General features: G+C 48.6%; 1 protein-coding gene across 1 annotated transcript; it reads left to right on the top strand.

Annotated features, from left to right (window-relative positions):
* Positions 1-347: 347 nt before the first annotated feature.
* Positions 348-3,770, top strand: LOC146342946 (extracellular calcium-sensing receptor-like). Its single transcript, XM_084808092.1, has 4 exons — positions 348-497; positions 2,199-2,223; positions 2,654-2,979; positions 3,458-3,770. The coding sequence occupies exons 1-4, from the start codon at positions 348-350 to the stop codon at positions 3,695-3,697; spliced, it is 741 nt and encodes a 246-aa protein (XP_084664218.1). The 3' UTR covers positions 3,698-3,770.
* The last annotated feature ends 12,261 nt before the right edge of the window (positions 3,771-16,031 follow it).

Raw genomic sequence — 16,031 nt, 5'->3', positions numbered from 1 at the left:
AGATGTCATAGAATTGTGCCACGAACCCCAATGAGGCCGGATTCCGAGAATCCGGCCCCATTGGGGTCCGTGGAGGAATGCAAAACTCACGTCCGTGCCCCTGCAGAATTAGTCCAGGCCGCCACCTCCACGTGGTGATGCTGGCGATACGGCTGGCCGCCATTGCCGTGCTGTATGTCTGTGCAAATGGGGTCCACTACGCCATTTGTGTCCCCGTTTTCATGCGAAAGGCTATGGAAATGTCCATATAAATAAAATTTACATAACTTCTCGTGTGAAAACAGGGCTGCAAGTGCTGTAGTGGAAGCCATTTGCGTCCCGACTTAGCACAGCGATATGGCACGGCAATGGATACTGACCGTATTGGCAACGGTGCGGAGCTGGGGGCCGGCACCGCAGAATCACCACAGAATGGAGCCGTCATGATAATAGCCGTCATTGGAGCCCTTTCCCCTGAAACATCATTCCGCATGGCAAGTCTCTACAAGATTCCACAGGTAGGCCCAATACATGTGGATTCTGGAACTTTAACTGATCTTGTACATAATATTGTTGTTGTTTATTTGTTCAGTCGCTTCCGACTTTTCGTGACTTCATGGACCAGCCCACACCAGAGCTTCCTGTCAGCCATTGCCACCCCCAGCTCCCCCAAGGTCGCGTCCGTCACCTCCAGAATATCATCCATCCATCTTGCCCTTGGTCGGCCCCTCTTCCTTTTGCCTTCCACTTACACTTCTACATAATGTACCCCTTCAATTGCCTCCATGGTAATTTTTTTTAGTGGTGAAAAGGGGAGATTTTAGAAAGAGGATGACTTTTTTTCAGATGATTAAGGAAGAATTCCAAAGAAGGAGTGGATAAAGCTTGAATGTGGAAGAAGAAGCAGGGAGAGGCAGTTCTACCAGATTCCTTCTCAGAAATTGCATGATCATGTTCCCACATTTCACGCAAAGTAATCCTTAACCCTTGCCCAAAGTGTAAATTGAAACCAGGACCTACTCCAGCAAATATCCATGCCATTATATCACATAATGGCCCTCTTCAGATGCAGACAGGGGGAGGGAAGTTAGGCCTAGGGATGGAAGAAAGTCCCTTACCTGATCCCGAAGCTTGCTTCACGGTGGGGGGGAGGCGCTCCGTCCCTCCCCCTGAAATTCTGGCCTGAGGGAAGGTGTCCCATCCCTCCCCCCATGACATTCTGGCCGGGGGGGAGGTGCCCTGTACCTCCAGCTGAAATTCTGCCTGGGGGAGAGGTGCCCCATCCCTCCGGCCGTGAAACCTCCTTTCCTGCCGGGACACAAATGGCGGCCGCTTGCCGCTTGCATCCCTGCAGTCAGCCGTGATAGGCTACATAAAAGTTTATGTAGCCTATCACGGCTGACTTAAAAAAAAAAAGTGCGTACGCAAATGGAGGCACCCATGGGCGCTATTTGCATTCCCCTTATTTTCACCATAGTCTACGTAAATGTTTACGTAGACTACACGTGCCAAAATAAGGAAGACCTGCCGCCGCACCTGCTGCAGACGAACCGACTCCGCACCGCCGCCGGAGCTGCTGCCGCCAGGGACATTCGAACAAGGTAAGTCCCGTCCCGGGGGGGGTGGCGGGGGGGTGGCAGACCGTTTCTCCACCAATTTCGGGGGGCAGAATGCGCTGGCATTTGGCCTCCCCAAGATTCATGGAGAAATTCTATGACATCCCTAGTTAGGCCAGACATGGTGCATGGTGGTTACTGCTAACCACTGTATGTGCTACGACCACACGTGAAGTTACCCATGTTCAACTGCATAACAACTGAAAAACAGCTGTTAATTATAACAAAAATGGGATACATCGAAGTGTGGCAAGCAAATCAACATCTGGCAATGACAGCAATGGCAGTATCCAGGAAGTAGGAAAACCTGGTGATCAAGTGTTAGGACCTTGAAAGAAATTGCACATGCAATTGGTACCTGTGATGTTTGATGCTGGTACCTGTTGCCATGGGTAGATATGTGATTCTATCGTAATTTATTTCTCAGTATGTATATTTAATAACCTATATAGGCTGCATTTATTAAACTTTATATTTTGCAGAAATTTCTTTTGCACTTGTTCCTCTGTTTTGTTTTCTTTCAGCTCACGTATGGCTCCTTTGGCCCAGCAGAGAGTGAGTTGATGAAGTTGCCCTCCTTTTACCGCATGATCCCAAATGAAGCTCATCAGCATATGGGGATTCTCAGGTTGTCCAAGCACTTTGGATGGACGTGGGTTGGGCTTTTTGTGGTGGATGATGATAGCGGAGAACAGTTCTTGAAGGCCATGGAGCCATGGCTTTCTCAGTCTGGAATCTGTTCAGCATTCACAGTACGAATCCCAAACCAACAAAACCTTCGTCCTGACAATGAAATGAATCATATAGCCCACAATATTAATCTCTTGTTCAAACAGAAGAAATCCAGAATAGTCATCCCTGGTGAAACTTCTCCCTCATGTGGTTGAAGTATTTAATGGGTCTAGGTTCTCCAGGATAGGAGGAAATGACATTTGTTGGAAAGGTGTGGATTACAACAGCACAGATTGATTTTGTCTTAACAAGCATGGGACGGGATACAGATTTAGAAATGTTCCAAGGTGCCATTTCCTTCATGATTCACACCAATGAACTTCTAGGGTTCCAGAAATTCCTTCAGAGCCTAACACCTGACGGGACAGAAGCAGATGATTTCCTCAAGGAGTTCTGGGAGCAAGCATTTGACTGTTCAGTTCCAGATCCCACCGTGCGATACCAAGTCTCTGGAACATGTACTGGGGAGGAGAGACTGGAGAGCCTTCGTGGGCCGTTCTTTGAAATGCCCATGACTGGCCACAGCTACAGTGTTTATAATGCTGTCTATGCTGTGGCACATGCTTTACACGCCTTCGACTTATCTAGATCCAAGTACAGAAAAATGGTGGGTGGCCAAACAGGTGAACTTCAAGATCTTCAGCCTTGGCAGGTAACATCACCACAATGAAATGCCCGTACTTGAATGAGTAGATTGCCCCAAATTTAGACAGGATCAAATTGTCCCTTCCACAAAAAAAATGGTGAATGGTGAGACATGAATTATTCATTCACAAAGATTTATGGATTCACATTACCCTGTCCTTCGAACAACACAATGGAAAGCATTATGATTTCATCACTCTGTCACTGAAAATCCATTCTATTTTCAGACCTGTAATTTGTTAAATGAAACTGCATCATATACATGGTGCGATCTGGTCATAATCATTCTTAGAATATACCTACTGAAATCTATGGGGCTTCATTTAGTCATGCCTATCTCCTACTTTTGTTCTCAGTCGACCTTACATGCAACTAAGCCTGGATCCATGTCCCAATTAACAAAGACATTTGTTTGGATTCAGTTTTATCACGATGATTTCAATATATTTTCATCCTCTTTCTTTTGTTTTTTCTCTTTCAACTAGCTTCACCGTTTCCTTCAAGACATTTCATTTAACAACTCTGCTGGAGACACAGTGTCTTTGAATGAAAACAGGGAAATGGGAGGTGGATTTGACATAATGAATTTGGTTACATTTCCAAACAAGTCCTTCCTCAAGGTGAATCCCAATGCACATGGAGGAAAAATATTCATCATTAACAATGACACGATTATGTGGCACAGGAGCTTCAACCAGGTGGGCGTTGCAGTGTCTTCTTGGTGAGCACCCTAGCAGAAATATGGACGATCTGAGAGATCAAAACGATCTGAGAGACCACAAAAAGAAAGGATCTGCCAAAAAGGACCCTGTTCTGGCTGATTAAGTTGTCAAATGTAGACAGAGCTACATATCATATTCAAAAACCTGAGAAATGTAATATTAATGACCCAGAAATCTGAATTCCTCTTAACATGTTAAAATAATTTGAAAGTTCTATTTAGTTCCTGAGCTTATAGCTGAAGAACATGCCGGCCTGGCCTGGGTTACGTTAACCAGGTTGGATGAATGGGGAGGAGACAGTCTCTCCCAAATGTGTTCTGCAGGCTTTCCTGTGCAGCAGCCAGCTCGCCTGGAGTGGTGGGGAAGGGGTGGCCTTGGTGTATAGGGATTCTACCCCCCTTGTTAGATAATCCATCCAACAGTCAGCCAGTTTTGAGAGTCTGTACCTGGTGTTGAGCACCTGAGAAAGGATAGTGATTCTGTTGGTGTACCGCCCACCCCACTGTCCAACAGTCTCCGTTCCTAAGCTGACTAGGGATGTAAAAAAGTCACTTACCTTTTCGCGGATTGTGTTTGTGGTGGGGGTGGAGGCGCTCCATCCCTCCCCCTGGAATTCTGCCTGGACGGCTCCGCTCCATGGCGGCTCAGCAGAGCAGCTGGACAGGGCCGTCTGCAGCTGGAGTTCCGGCCGCAGACTGGTGTGGACGCAAATGTCGGCCGCCGTAGCGGCCGCCATTTGTGTCTAGCCAGGCTGCCTTGATAGGCTACATAAGTATTTATATAGCCTATCATGGCAAGACAATAGTTTAAAAAAAGGCATATGCAAATGGCAGCGGCTGCAGCGGCTGCAGCGGCTGCAGCGGCCGCCATTTGCGTTCCCTATTTTTCGCTGTTTTAGTCTTTGTAATTATTTACGTAGGCTATTATGGCAGAAAAAAAAGGAACACAAGTAGCATTCCCCTTTTTTTTCGCCGTAATAGCCTACATAAATATTTACGTCGACTAAAACGGTGAAAAATAGGTAACGCAAATGGCAGCCGCTGCAGCCGCTGCCATTTGCATATGCCTTTTTTTAAACTTTTTTTATTAGTAGTAGTATTGGCTTGCCGTGATAGGCTACATAAATACTTCTGTAGCCTATCATGGCAAAGACCAGGATGCAAATGGCGGCTGTGGCAGCCGGTCGAAAGACCAGCCTCCACTGCCGGACCCACCGCTGGAGCCGCCGCCGGAACCACCTCTGGAGCCGCTGCTGTCTGGAACATCTGCCCCAGGTAAGACTAATCCCGTGTGGAATCCGCAGGTGTCGGGTGGTGCATGGCAGGCTGTTCCACCACGGATTTCGGGGGGCCGAATGCCAGTTCATTTGGCCCCCCAAAATCCATGGTGGAACGAAGCCCCCACCCCCCCACCCACAAAAGGCGTGCAAAACAGAGCACTTACCTGCTGCCATCTGTGCTGACTGGCGAATGGCGGCCGCCCTGCAGCCACCATTCGCTTCTTCATCATAGCCGTGATAGGCTACAGAAATACTTACATAGCCTATCACGGCTAATGCAGGGACGCCTTTTGCATCCCTGCAGAGGCTGTGGTAGGCTACGTAAGTATTTACATAGCCTATCATGGCAAGCCAAAAAAAAAAAAAACACAACAGGGTACGCAAATGGTGGTGGCTACGGTGGCCACCATTTGCGTTCCCTATTTTTAGCCATTTTAGCCTACATAAATATTTACGTAGGCTAATACAGCGAAAAACAAGGGGAACGCATAGTGGGCGCTATTTGCGTTCCATTTTTTTCGCCGTAATAGCCTACATAAATATTTATGTAGGCTAAAACGGCTAAGAATAGGGAATTAAAATGGCGGCCGCCGTAGTAGCCGCCATTTGCATTCAGCCAGGCAGCCGTGATAGGCTACATAAGTATTTATGTAGCGTATCATGGCTGGGGGAAAAAAAAAAAACAATGTATGCAAATGGCGGCCGCTACGGCGGCTGCCATTTGAGTACGCCGTTTTTGTTTTTGTTTTGCTTGGTTTGCCGTGATAGGCTACGTAAACACTTACTTAAGTGAGGCCAAATGCCAGTATGCAGTGGCCTACGTCCTCACTGAAATCTGTGGCGGAATTCTCCACCATCCCTAGTGTGATTACGTACCATTCCCAAAAGCACCATACAACTGTTCAGAGGTAGTGATTTCAGCCATTATGAAAGTCATGATTATAATTTCTGGGAATTAACGCTGTGGAGTTGGAATGGCAAAACACAACCCCAGTAAACATTTGCCTTGCATTTGTGATGGCCCATCTCCTCTTTCTTTCTTTCTTTCTTTCCTTCTTTTTTTCTTTCTTAGACATGGATGACTGTTTGAAATGCCACGAGGATCAGTATCCAAGCAAGGACCAGGACAGATGCATCCCAAAGACTATAACGTTTCTGAGTTATGAAGAACCTTTAGGGAAGGGTTTAGCTTCACTTGCTCTTTCTTTCTCCCTGATCACTGTTTCGGTGCCTGGAGCCTTTATCACGCACAAAGATACACCAATTGTCAAAGCCAACAACAGAGACCTCACCTACGCTCTCCTCATCTCCCTCCTGCTCTGCTTCCTCTCATCTTTCCTGTTTCTTGGACAACCAAGAAAGATGACCTGCCTTCTTCAACAACCCATGTTTTCTTTTGTTTTCTCAATGTCTATTTATTGTGTCTTGGCCAAAACCATCACTGTGGTTGTAGCTTTCATGGCCACCAGACCACGGTCCAAGATGAGGGGCTGGGTGAGGAAGAGACTGGCCACCTCCATTGTCCTTTCTGGCTCCCTCATTCAAGCTGGCTTTTGTGCTCTGTGGCTCGGAACCTCTCCCCCTTTCCCAGATTTCGACATGCACTCCCGGATGGAGGAAATCATTGCACAATGTAATTCTGGCTCTATCGTTATGTTTTATCTCATCTTAGGCTACATGGGAATTCTGTCCATCATTACCCTCAGCGTGGCCTTTTTAGCGAGGGATTTGCCAGACACCTTTAATGAAGCCAAGTTTATCACTTTCAGTATGTTGATACTTTGCAGCGTGTGGTTGTCTTTTGTTCCCATCTACCTGAGCACCAAGGGGAAATACATGGTCTGTGTGGAGATCTTCTCTACCTTATTTATTTATTTATTTATTAAATTTATTAATCGCCCATCTGACTGGTCACCCAGCCACTCTGGGCGATGTACAACCCACCATAAAACAATTTAAAACAATAAAATTTTACCATATTTTTTTTTTAAATACCCTAGCCCACCCCAAATGCCTGCCTGAACAACCACGTTTTTAATGCATGACGGAAGCTCATTAAAGAGCATGACGGAGTTCCCTAGGGAGGGAGTTCCACAGAGTGGGGGCCACCACAGAGAAGGCCCTCACCCTCGTCCCCACCAGTCTAGCTGTCCTGGCTGATGGGACAGAGAGAAGGCCATCCGAGGCTGATCTTGTTAAGCGGCCTGTCTGGTGTTGCTGGAGGCGCTCCTTAAGATAGGTTGGGCCGGAACCATATAGGGTTTTAAAGGTCAAAACCAACACCTTGAATTTGGCCCGGAAAACAACTGGTAACCAGTGCAACTCCTTCAGCACTGGAGTGATGTGGTCTCGCCGGTGGCTGCCTTTAATCAGGCGAGCCGCCGCGTTCTGTACCAGCTGCAGTTTCCGAACCGTCTTCAAGGGTAACCCCACGTAGAGCGCATTACAGTAGTCCAAACGAGAGGAGACCAGGGCATGTACTACCGATGGGAGCAGATGGTCGGGAAGGAAGGGGCGCAGCCGCCGTATCAGATGGAGTTGATACAGCGCTTTCCGGCTCACAGCTGACACCTGAGCCTCCATGGACAGCTGGGAGTCCAAAATGACCCCAAGGCTGTGGACCTGGTCTTTCAAGGGTAGCCGTACCCCATTCAACACCAGGTCAACATCCCCCAGCCTCCTCTTGTCTCCCACCAAAAGTACCTCGGTCTTGTCAGGGTTGAGCTTCAGCTTATTCCTCCCCATCCAGCCACTCACCGTCTCCAGACATTTGGACAGGGATTCTACGGCCAACCTTGGTGAAGATTTGAATGAGAGGTAGAGCTGCGTGTCATCCGCATATTGATGACACTGCACCCCAAACCTCCTGATGATAGCCCCCAGCGGCTTCACATAGATGTTAAATAGCATCGGGGAGAGGATGGAACCCTGTGGCACCCCACAAGTAAGTGGCCATGGATCAGAAACCTCCTCTCCCAGTGCTACCCTCTGGTACCTGCCGGAGAGGAAGGACCGGAACCACCGCAATACAGTGTCTCCAATGCCCAACCCCTCCAGGCGGTCCAGGAGGATACCGTGGTCAACGGTATCAAAAGCCGCTGAGAGGTCGAGGAGAACAAGGAAGGAGCATTCACCCCTATCCAGAGCCCTCCTCATATCATCCACCAAGGCGACCAAGGCCATTTCTGTCCCATGCTCAGGCCTGAAGCCTGACTGAAATGGGTCTAGATAATCAGTTTCTTCCAAGTGTGCCTTCAACTGCACCGCCACCACCCGCTCAATCACCTTGCCCAAAAATGGCAGATTTGAGACTGGGCAAAAGTTGTTCAGAACTTGAGGATCCAAGGAGGGCTTCTTTAAGAGCGGTCTTATCACTGCCTCCTTGAGGGCTGATGGCATCACTCCCTCCTCAAGGGAGGCGTTCACCACCGCCTTGATCCCCTCACCCAGTCTCTCTCTGCAGCTCATAATGAGCCAAGATGGGCAAGGATCAAGTAAGCAGGTGGTCGGCCTTACAGATGAAAGCACCTTGTCCACTTCATCAGGAGGAAGAAGCTGGAACCGATCCCACAAAACCGGTTTGCCACAGGCCGCCTCTTGCTCACTAACTGTATCCACAGTGTGCAGAGTAACACACCTAATCTGATCAATTTTACCTTAGCCTCCAGTGCTGGGCTACTGGGCTGTATCTTGTTCCCCAAATGCTACATTATTGTCATACGGCCAGAGCAGAACAGCAGGTAGCTGTTAATAAGAAGAAAGGATTAAGGAACCTAATTAAATCACATTACTGTATCTCTTTCCCTATTCTATTTATTTCTCTTGTGGTGTCCATCAGGCTTGAGATAATGCATCTTTTGTATGAGTCACCCTTGGGCATCATACATCCTTGGTCCACAGTTTATTCTTTAGGGCTCACTCACCCTAACATAGACGTCCCAATCCTGATGACAGGCAAGAAGGGACTTCTGTCATCAGCAGCCTTTCTCGGAGGAAGACTGTCATTCTCCACCTGGTTCCTCGATGTCCCTCAACATGTCTTGGTTTTCCTCTCCTCTGGTAGCCATCCTTCGATGCAGTCATCCAGCCTTCCAGCCTTCCACTGGAAGCAGAATGCTTTGATAACTGAAGTCATCTCTGCCCTTGCAGTTGCTGGATGTTTGCTGCCTCACTATGTTTCATAAAATAATGTTTAAAGTTGCTAATCCAGGAATCAATCAGGCCTATATTACACCATACCGTTTCCCGTTATGAATATGTTCCATTAACTACAACAACAAATATTTAAATAGAAACCCTTTCAGTGTAAAGCCTTCTGTGAATGCCTTTCCCTGTTTAAATTAGGGATGGTGGAGAATTCTGCCACGGATCCCAGTGAAGCTGGTTTCTTTAGAATCTGGCCCCCCGGAATCCGTGGCGGTACGTCCTCCTGCCCCCCGCCCCCCCACGGAATCCCCCCAGCATGGTACTTACCTGGGGCGGATTCGGCAGCGCCTCCTGCAGCGGCGGCTGGTATCCTGGCCGGCAACAGCAGGGCTGCTGCCACCGCCATTCCTGTCCTTGGACCCTGATAGGCTACGTAAGGATTTACGTAGCCTATCACAGTTAATGTCAAAAAAAACCCCACACGCAGCGTATGCAAATGGTGGCGGCTATGGCGGCCGCCATTTGCGTTCCCTATTTTTTGCTGACTTATCTTACGTAAATATTTACGTAAGATAAAATGGCGAAAAAAAGGGGAATGCAAATAGCGTTGTGGATGCTATTTGTGTTCCTTTATTTTTCGCTGTTCTGGCCTATGTAAATATTTACTTAAGAGAAGTCAGCAAAAAATAGGGAACGCAAATGGCAGCCGCCGTAGCCGCCACCATTTTCGTACGCTATGTGTTTTGGGTTTTTTTTATGTTAGCCATGATAGGCTATGTAAATTCTTACATAGCCTATCATGACTGTCTAGCTGGACACAAATGGCGGCCGCTATGGTGGCCCCCATTTCCATCTGCACCAGGCCATCCACAGCCGGAAATCTGGCTGCCAACCGCCCTGGCTGGCTGCTCTGCAGCCTGGCCATGGAGCGGAGCCGTCCGTCAAGAATTCCGGGCGGGAGGACCGGATTGCCTCCCCCCCCTGTTGAGGATTCCCACAGGGAGGGACGGAGCAAAGGTAAGTGAGTTTCGTACATCCCTAGTTTAAATGCCAGGAAACTGGAGCTGTTATGAACAGTAAATTCCACTATCGGTTGAAGCTGGCTTAAAGAAGATAACCGTTATCCCCAAAGGTGTTCAGCAGAAGCAATACTTGCATTGAAAGTCGTTTCCTTACCTGAGCACAGTTACAGCACAATACTGGTCACTTTGAGAGTGCAGCCTTACACTTTGATCAACAAAGCAATCTGAAAGCGGTGAGATTGCAGCCTGATCTGAAGCATAATATCTGGACAGCACAGTACTAGTTATGCTAACTTTAATTTCTCACAGCTTCAGGTCCCCTTTTTGTGCAATGTCTTCCTCTGGCAGCTGATAAATGGGGGTTCATAGGAGTTCTTGGGGTCAGAGATCACACCTCCAAAACTTTTCTGTTCCCCATGAGATTTCAGTTCACTTGCATACTTCAGTCCCCCATGGAGGCGGCTACAGCGGCCACCATTTGCGTTCCCTATTTTTTGCCGTTCTAGCCTATGTAAATATTTATGTATGCAATTACGGTGAAAAAAAGGGGAATGCAAATAGCGTAGTAGGTGCTATTTCCATTTTTTTTTCTTCCTCCATAATAGCCTACGTAAATATTTACATAGGCTAAAATGGGGGGGGGGGGGAGGAACGCAAATACGCTATTTGCATTTCCCTTTTTTTTTGCCGTAATAGGCTACATAATTATTTACATAGGCTAGAAAGGCGAAAAATAGGGAACGCAAATGGCGGCCACCGTAGCCACCTCCATTTGCATACAGGAAGGGGGAGGTTAGCTGTTATAGGCTACGTAAATACTTATGTAGCCTATCATGGCAGCCTGTCTGTACGCAAATGGCGGGCACTACAGCGGCCACCATGTGCGTCTGGAAATCCGGCAGCAGATGGCCCTGGCCGGCTGCTCCACGGAGCCGCTGAGGAGCGGAGTCAGCCGGGCAGGATTCCAGGGGGGAGTACCAGATCACCTCCCCCCCGTCGAGGATTCGGGGGGGAAGGATGGAGCGCCTCCCCCCCGTGAATCACATCCGTGAACAGGTGAGTTTCGTACATCCCTATACCATCTAGCTGTTAGCGCTGCAGGACCATGACCTTGTTTCTCTGCCTGGCTTTCTGGTGGCCTAAGAACATACCTGGGAGGGAGGATGTTGGACTAAGTAGGGGGACCTGAGGCTCGGGGTGGAGAGGAATAAGTGTAGTGACAGGTAGAGGGAGATATGGCATTGTGAGGAGGACTGGCCAGGTAATGGGAATGTGGCCCAGACACTTAATGGCTGTGCCGTGTTCCGGTCCTCCCTGCACCACAGATTTGGTAGTTGCCCTATCAGCCTGCCCTTGGGTCTCCTGATGCAACCTTTAAATGCCAGACTGGTTCGGAAAAAGGGCCACCTTATCCATGACTTAATCACTATTATGAGGCACCCAATCTAGCATCTATAACCGAGACCACGGTGGTTGAGTAGGGAGAAGTTGGTCTCTCCCAGTTATGCCCACCGGGGTACTCGGACCAGCATCAGGGAAGGCTTGATGGCTGGAGGGGGTAGTCATTGTGGTCTATGGAAATTCCATTTTGCTCTGCAGGCCTCTCTCCATGTGACCACTAGTCTGGAGTGTTTGCACTTTTGGGGGGGTCAGCAGGGCATATTAGAGATTCTGTTGGTGTACCGCACATCCTGCTGCTCAACAGAGTCCCTAGATGAGCTGACGGAGGTGGACTTGGGTGTTCTGCTGAGAGCCCCCAGACTATTGGTTCTGGGGGATGTCAACATTCATGCGGAGGGCACCTTGTCTGCAGTGGCTCAGGATTTCATGATCTCCAGGACAGCCATGGGACTGTCCAATATATCATCAGCCCAACACATGTAGTGGAGCAAACTGTGGAGCTGGTGTTCTCAACTGGATGTGGAGATGGGGATCTGAAGGCAGGGGACTTGGCATCTTTCCCTTCCCCGTGGTCAGATCACTGCCTGCTGAGGTTTGGACTTACAGTGGCTTTTCCCCTTAGCAAGGATGGGGGACCTATTAAGGTGGTCCGCCCCCAGAGGCTAATGGATCCGGATGGTTTCCAGAGGGCTCTGGGGGTTTTCCAGCTGGTATGGCTGGTGCTTCTGTCAAAAACCTGGTTGAGCTGTGGAATGCAGAAATGACCCAGGCAGTTGACATGATCGCTCCTGAGTGCCCTCTCCAGAGGAGAGCTCCAACAGCTCTGTGGTATACCCTGGAGCTGAGAATGATGAAACAAAACAGGAGATGGCTTGAGTATAGGTGGATAAAAGCTTGTAATAGATGCAATTGAAGGTCCTGGAGTGAGTGGTTGCCAACTAGCTCCAGACACTCTTGGATGAGCTCAATTATCTGGATCCATTTGAATCTGGGGTCGGGGTGGGTTTTGGCATAGAAACAGCCTCGGTCACCCTGTATGATGACCAATGTCAGGAGAAAGACAGAGGGAGTGTGACTCCGCTGATTTTCCTTGATCTCTTTTGATACCATGGACCATAGTATCCTTCGGGGATGGCTCTCTGAGTTGGGAGTGGGAGGCTCTGCTTTGCAGTGATTTTGCTCCTACTCGGAGGGTCAGCTCCGGAAGGTGGTGCTTGGGAAGCACTGCTTGACCCCATGCATTCTCCAATGTGGGGTTCCAGAGGCATCAGTTTTGTCCCCTATCCTGTTCAATGTCTACATGAAACTGTTGAGCACAGTCATCTGGACTCTGGAGTGCGCTGTCATCAGGATGCTGATGACATGCAGCTCTATTTCTCCTATTCATCATCTTCAGGTGAGGCTGCGAGTGTGCTGAATCAGTGCCTGGCTGGAACAGTGGACTGGATGAAGGTCAATACACTGAAGCTCAATCCAGACAAGACTCAGACATGCTGTTAGTGGGTGGTTCTGCTGACTAGGGACATAAAGACTCCGTACAATCTGCTCCATCTGCATTTCACGGATTGTCAGGCATCATTTGTACCATCCTCCGCCCAGAGACTAAGGATGTTAGAGAATTCCGCCATGGATTCCAGGGAAGCTGAATTCCAGTTAATTCCCCCCCCCCCGGAATCCATGGCGGAATGAAGCAACACCCCCTGCAAAATGGTCCCAGAATGGAGTCTACCTGGTGTCAGCCATCCAGTGCTCTGCAATGGCGTCCACGTCTGCGTCCGCCATTCGCCTTCCTTCGAATGGCGTGATAGGCTACGTAAGTATTTGTGTCCCTGCAGACGCCGTGATAGGCTACATAAATCCTTACGTAGCCTATCGCAGCAAAAGGCAGGAACACAAATGGCAGCCGCTACGCCATTTGCGTCCCTGTCTTTTCTTTTGCCGTCATAGGCTACGTATATATTTACGCAGCCAATCACAGCAAAAGACAGGGATGCAAATGGCATAGTGGCTGCCGTTTGCATCCCCGCTTTTGCCGTGATAGGCTAAGTAAATATTTATGTATCCTACCACAGCTCAGTGAAGGGGCGCCAGTTTGCGTCTGCAGATCTGCCACAGCCGGATGTCCTGCTGCGGATGCACTCGGTCAGCGGCTGCACAGAGTCGCCGTGGCACAGAACCAGCAGGGGAGGATTTTGGGGGGAGGGACTGAGCACCTCCCCCCCCACCGCGGATGCCTCTTACGAAACAGGGAAGTGGTTTCGTACATCCCTACCACAGACAGATGAGTACATTTTTTTTCATCATGTGGAAAAATATAGACATATTTTTTAAAATATTGACATGAGTATTTATGTAAGTATTTAGATAATTTACCTCAGAAAAACATTTAGTGTATTGTCCCCCATTCCACTCAACATTTCCTCACCAGTAACTTACCCATTCTTTCTACAGATTTACATGTGTAAATTTCGGGAAAGCAAAAAAAAAAAAAATCATCTGAAAGTCCACGGACTCCACGCAGCCTGAGGGGGGTGCTTTGCAGTAGATTCCGCAGATCAGATCCTTAGAAACCAGAGCTCGTTTTCATCTGTCTTGAATATCTTTTAAAAGTAAAAGCCTTTTAAACATTTTATATTGTATTTAGCATTTTACCTTCTGTAAACTGCCCAGACAGCTTCGGTTATGAGGTGGTATAGAAATGATGATGATGACGATGACGATGCTCTTGGAGAATAAAGAAGGTGAGCCTCTAACCTTTGGTGATGACAGCATCCCCCATTATTTTCTAAAGACTCCACTTTGCCTACTTCAGTTTTCACTGGTTAAGAATCAGGGGAAATCTGTCAAAAAGTTTCCGTGAACCATGTGTGAATGGGATAGGGAAATTCCTTGAGAAATCTGCATAGAAAAGAATGACATTCAGCTCCGCTTACATGTCTCTGCCTATGTTGGAGACGGTTGACCACTGGGTTAATTCCTTAAGGGTGGAATCCTATGCATGCTAAGAAAGATAAAGTCCTGTTGCTCCCAGCATTCCCAGCCATGCTGTCTGGGCAATGCTGGGAGGTGTAGGCCCTTTTTTTGTGTAAACATTCATAGTATTGTGCCTTAAATGGCTCCGTCTATGAAGGCACTAGGCAGCTGGAGATTGCAGAGCTGACCTGGCAACAAAAGCACTGGAGGAGGAAAATGGGCTCAGTTGCTTTGCAGGAGCGCCATGTTTTAACTTCCACACACTCTTAACCCCCCCCCCCCTCGCCAGGCCTTTTATGTCCCTGGAGTTGTTTGGCTAAAACACAAGAAAGAAGGTGGACCTGGAGGTTTCTCTCCCACATAGTCTTAAATTTTGGGGAGAAAGCCACAACAGAATTCTAGATAGCTTCCAAACATCTCCCCCGCACACACACACACTTGGTCCTCCCATGGGTGAAGATGCCAATCGTCCATAGACTGAGACTGACTGCAAGGTAGGGATGGCGGAGAATTTCTCCCCGAAACTTCGGGGGGCCGAGCGCCAACGTGTTCGGCCCCCCGAACAAGTTTCGGGGAGAAATCCTCCAAAGCCCCCTGCACCTCCCCCCGGGACGGGACTTACCTTAACCGAATGTCCCTCCCGGTGGCGGGTCCGGCCGGCAGTTCGGCGGGTGTTCGAGCGAGGCAGGAGCGGCAGCCGGTCTTTCGACCAGCTGCCGCCGCCGCCAATGCAATCAAAGAAAAAAAAACAACGCCCCCTGATAGGCTACGTGACGATTCACGTAGCCTATCATGGCTAGATTTGCAAAGTCAGCCGTGATAGGCTACGTCAATCGTCACGTAGCCTATCACGGGTGAATTTGCAGATCTAGGTATGATAGGCTACGTGAATCGTCACGTAGCCTATCAGGGGGCGTTTTTTTTTTTTAAAAAAATCTTTCGCGTTCGCGGCCGGGCGAGGCGGGAAGCCTCCCCCCCGGCCTGAACTTCACGGGGGGAGCAGCGAAGCGCCTCCCCCCCACCGCGAATGTCCTTCGACGACAGGTAAGGGACTTTCGTCCACCCCTAGTGCAAGGTTGAGGGTCTGATCCCCAACTCATGTAGACACATTGATTTCAAGTTCAACAGAAACCTATTTAATTAATAAATTATTTAATTAATTGCCCATCTGGCTGGTCACCCAGCCACCCTGGGCAATGTACAATAATAGAAACTGTTTAAAACAATAAAATTCTACATTAAAATAGAATAGAAATTTCAATAATAGAAATTTTTTAGAACCCACCCCAAATGCCTGCCTGAACAGCCACTTTTTTAATGCATGGCGGAAGCTCATTAAAGAGGGGGCATGGCGGAATTCCCTAGGGAGGGAGTTCCACAGAGTGGGGGCCACCACAGAGAAGGCACCCTCCCTCATCCTCACCAGTCTAGCTCTCCTGGCTGATGGGACAGAGAGAAGGCCATCCGAGGCTGATCTTGCTAAGCAGCCTCTCCGGTGTTGCTGGAGGTGCTGCTT

The sequence above is a fragment of the Heloderma suspectum genome, chromosome 6 (genome assembly GCF_057233095.1).
Source record: "Heloderma suspectum isolate Gila_16-S chromosome 6, 16-S_ref, whole genome shotgun sequence".
NCBI classification, from domain to species: Eukaryota; Metazoa; Chordata; class Lepidosauria; order Squamata; family Helodermatidae; genus Heloderma; species Heloderma suspectum.
The sequence above is the reverse complement of the archived record's forward strand: the minus strand, read 5'-3'. Positions and strand labels throughout refer to the sequence as shown.

What these genes read in the sequence shown, in the direction of transcription:
- LOC146342946 (XM_084808092.1), top strand. Translation starts at nt 348, where the DNA reads ATGGATACTGACCGTATTGGCAACGGTGCGGAGCTGGGGGCCGGCACC. An exon ending in GTCTCTACAAGATTCCACAG is followed by an intron (nt 498 to 2,198) that starts GTAGGCCCAATA and finishes TCCCAAATGAAG; the next exon opens with CTCATCAGCATATGGGGATT. An exon ending in AAGATCTTCAGCCTTGGCAG is followed by an intron (nt 2,980 to 3,457) that starts GTAACATCACCA and finishes TCTTTCAACTAG; the next exon opens with CTTCACCGTTTCCTTCAAGA.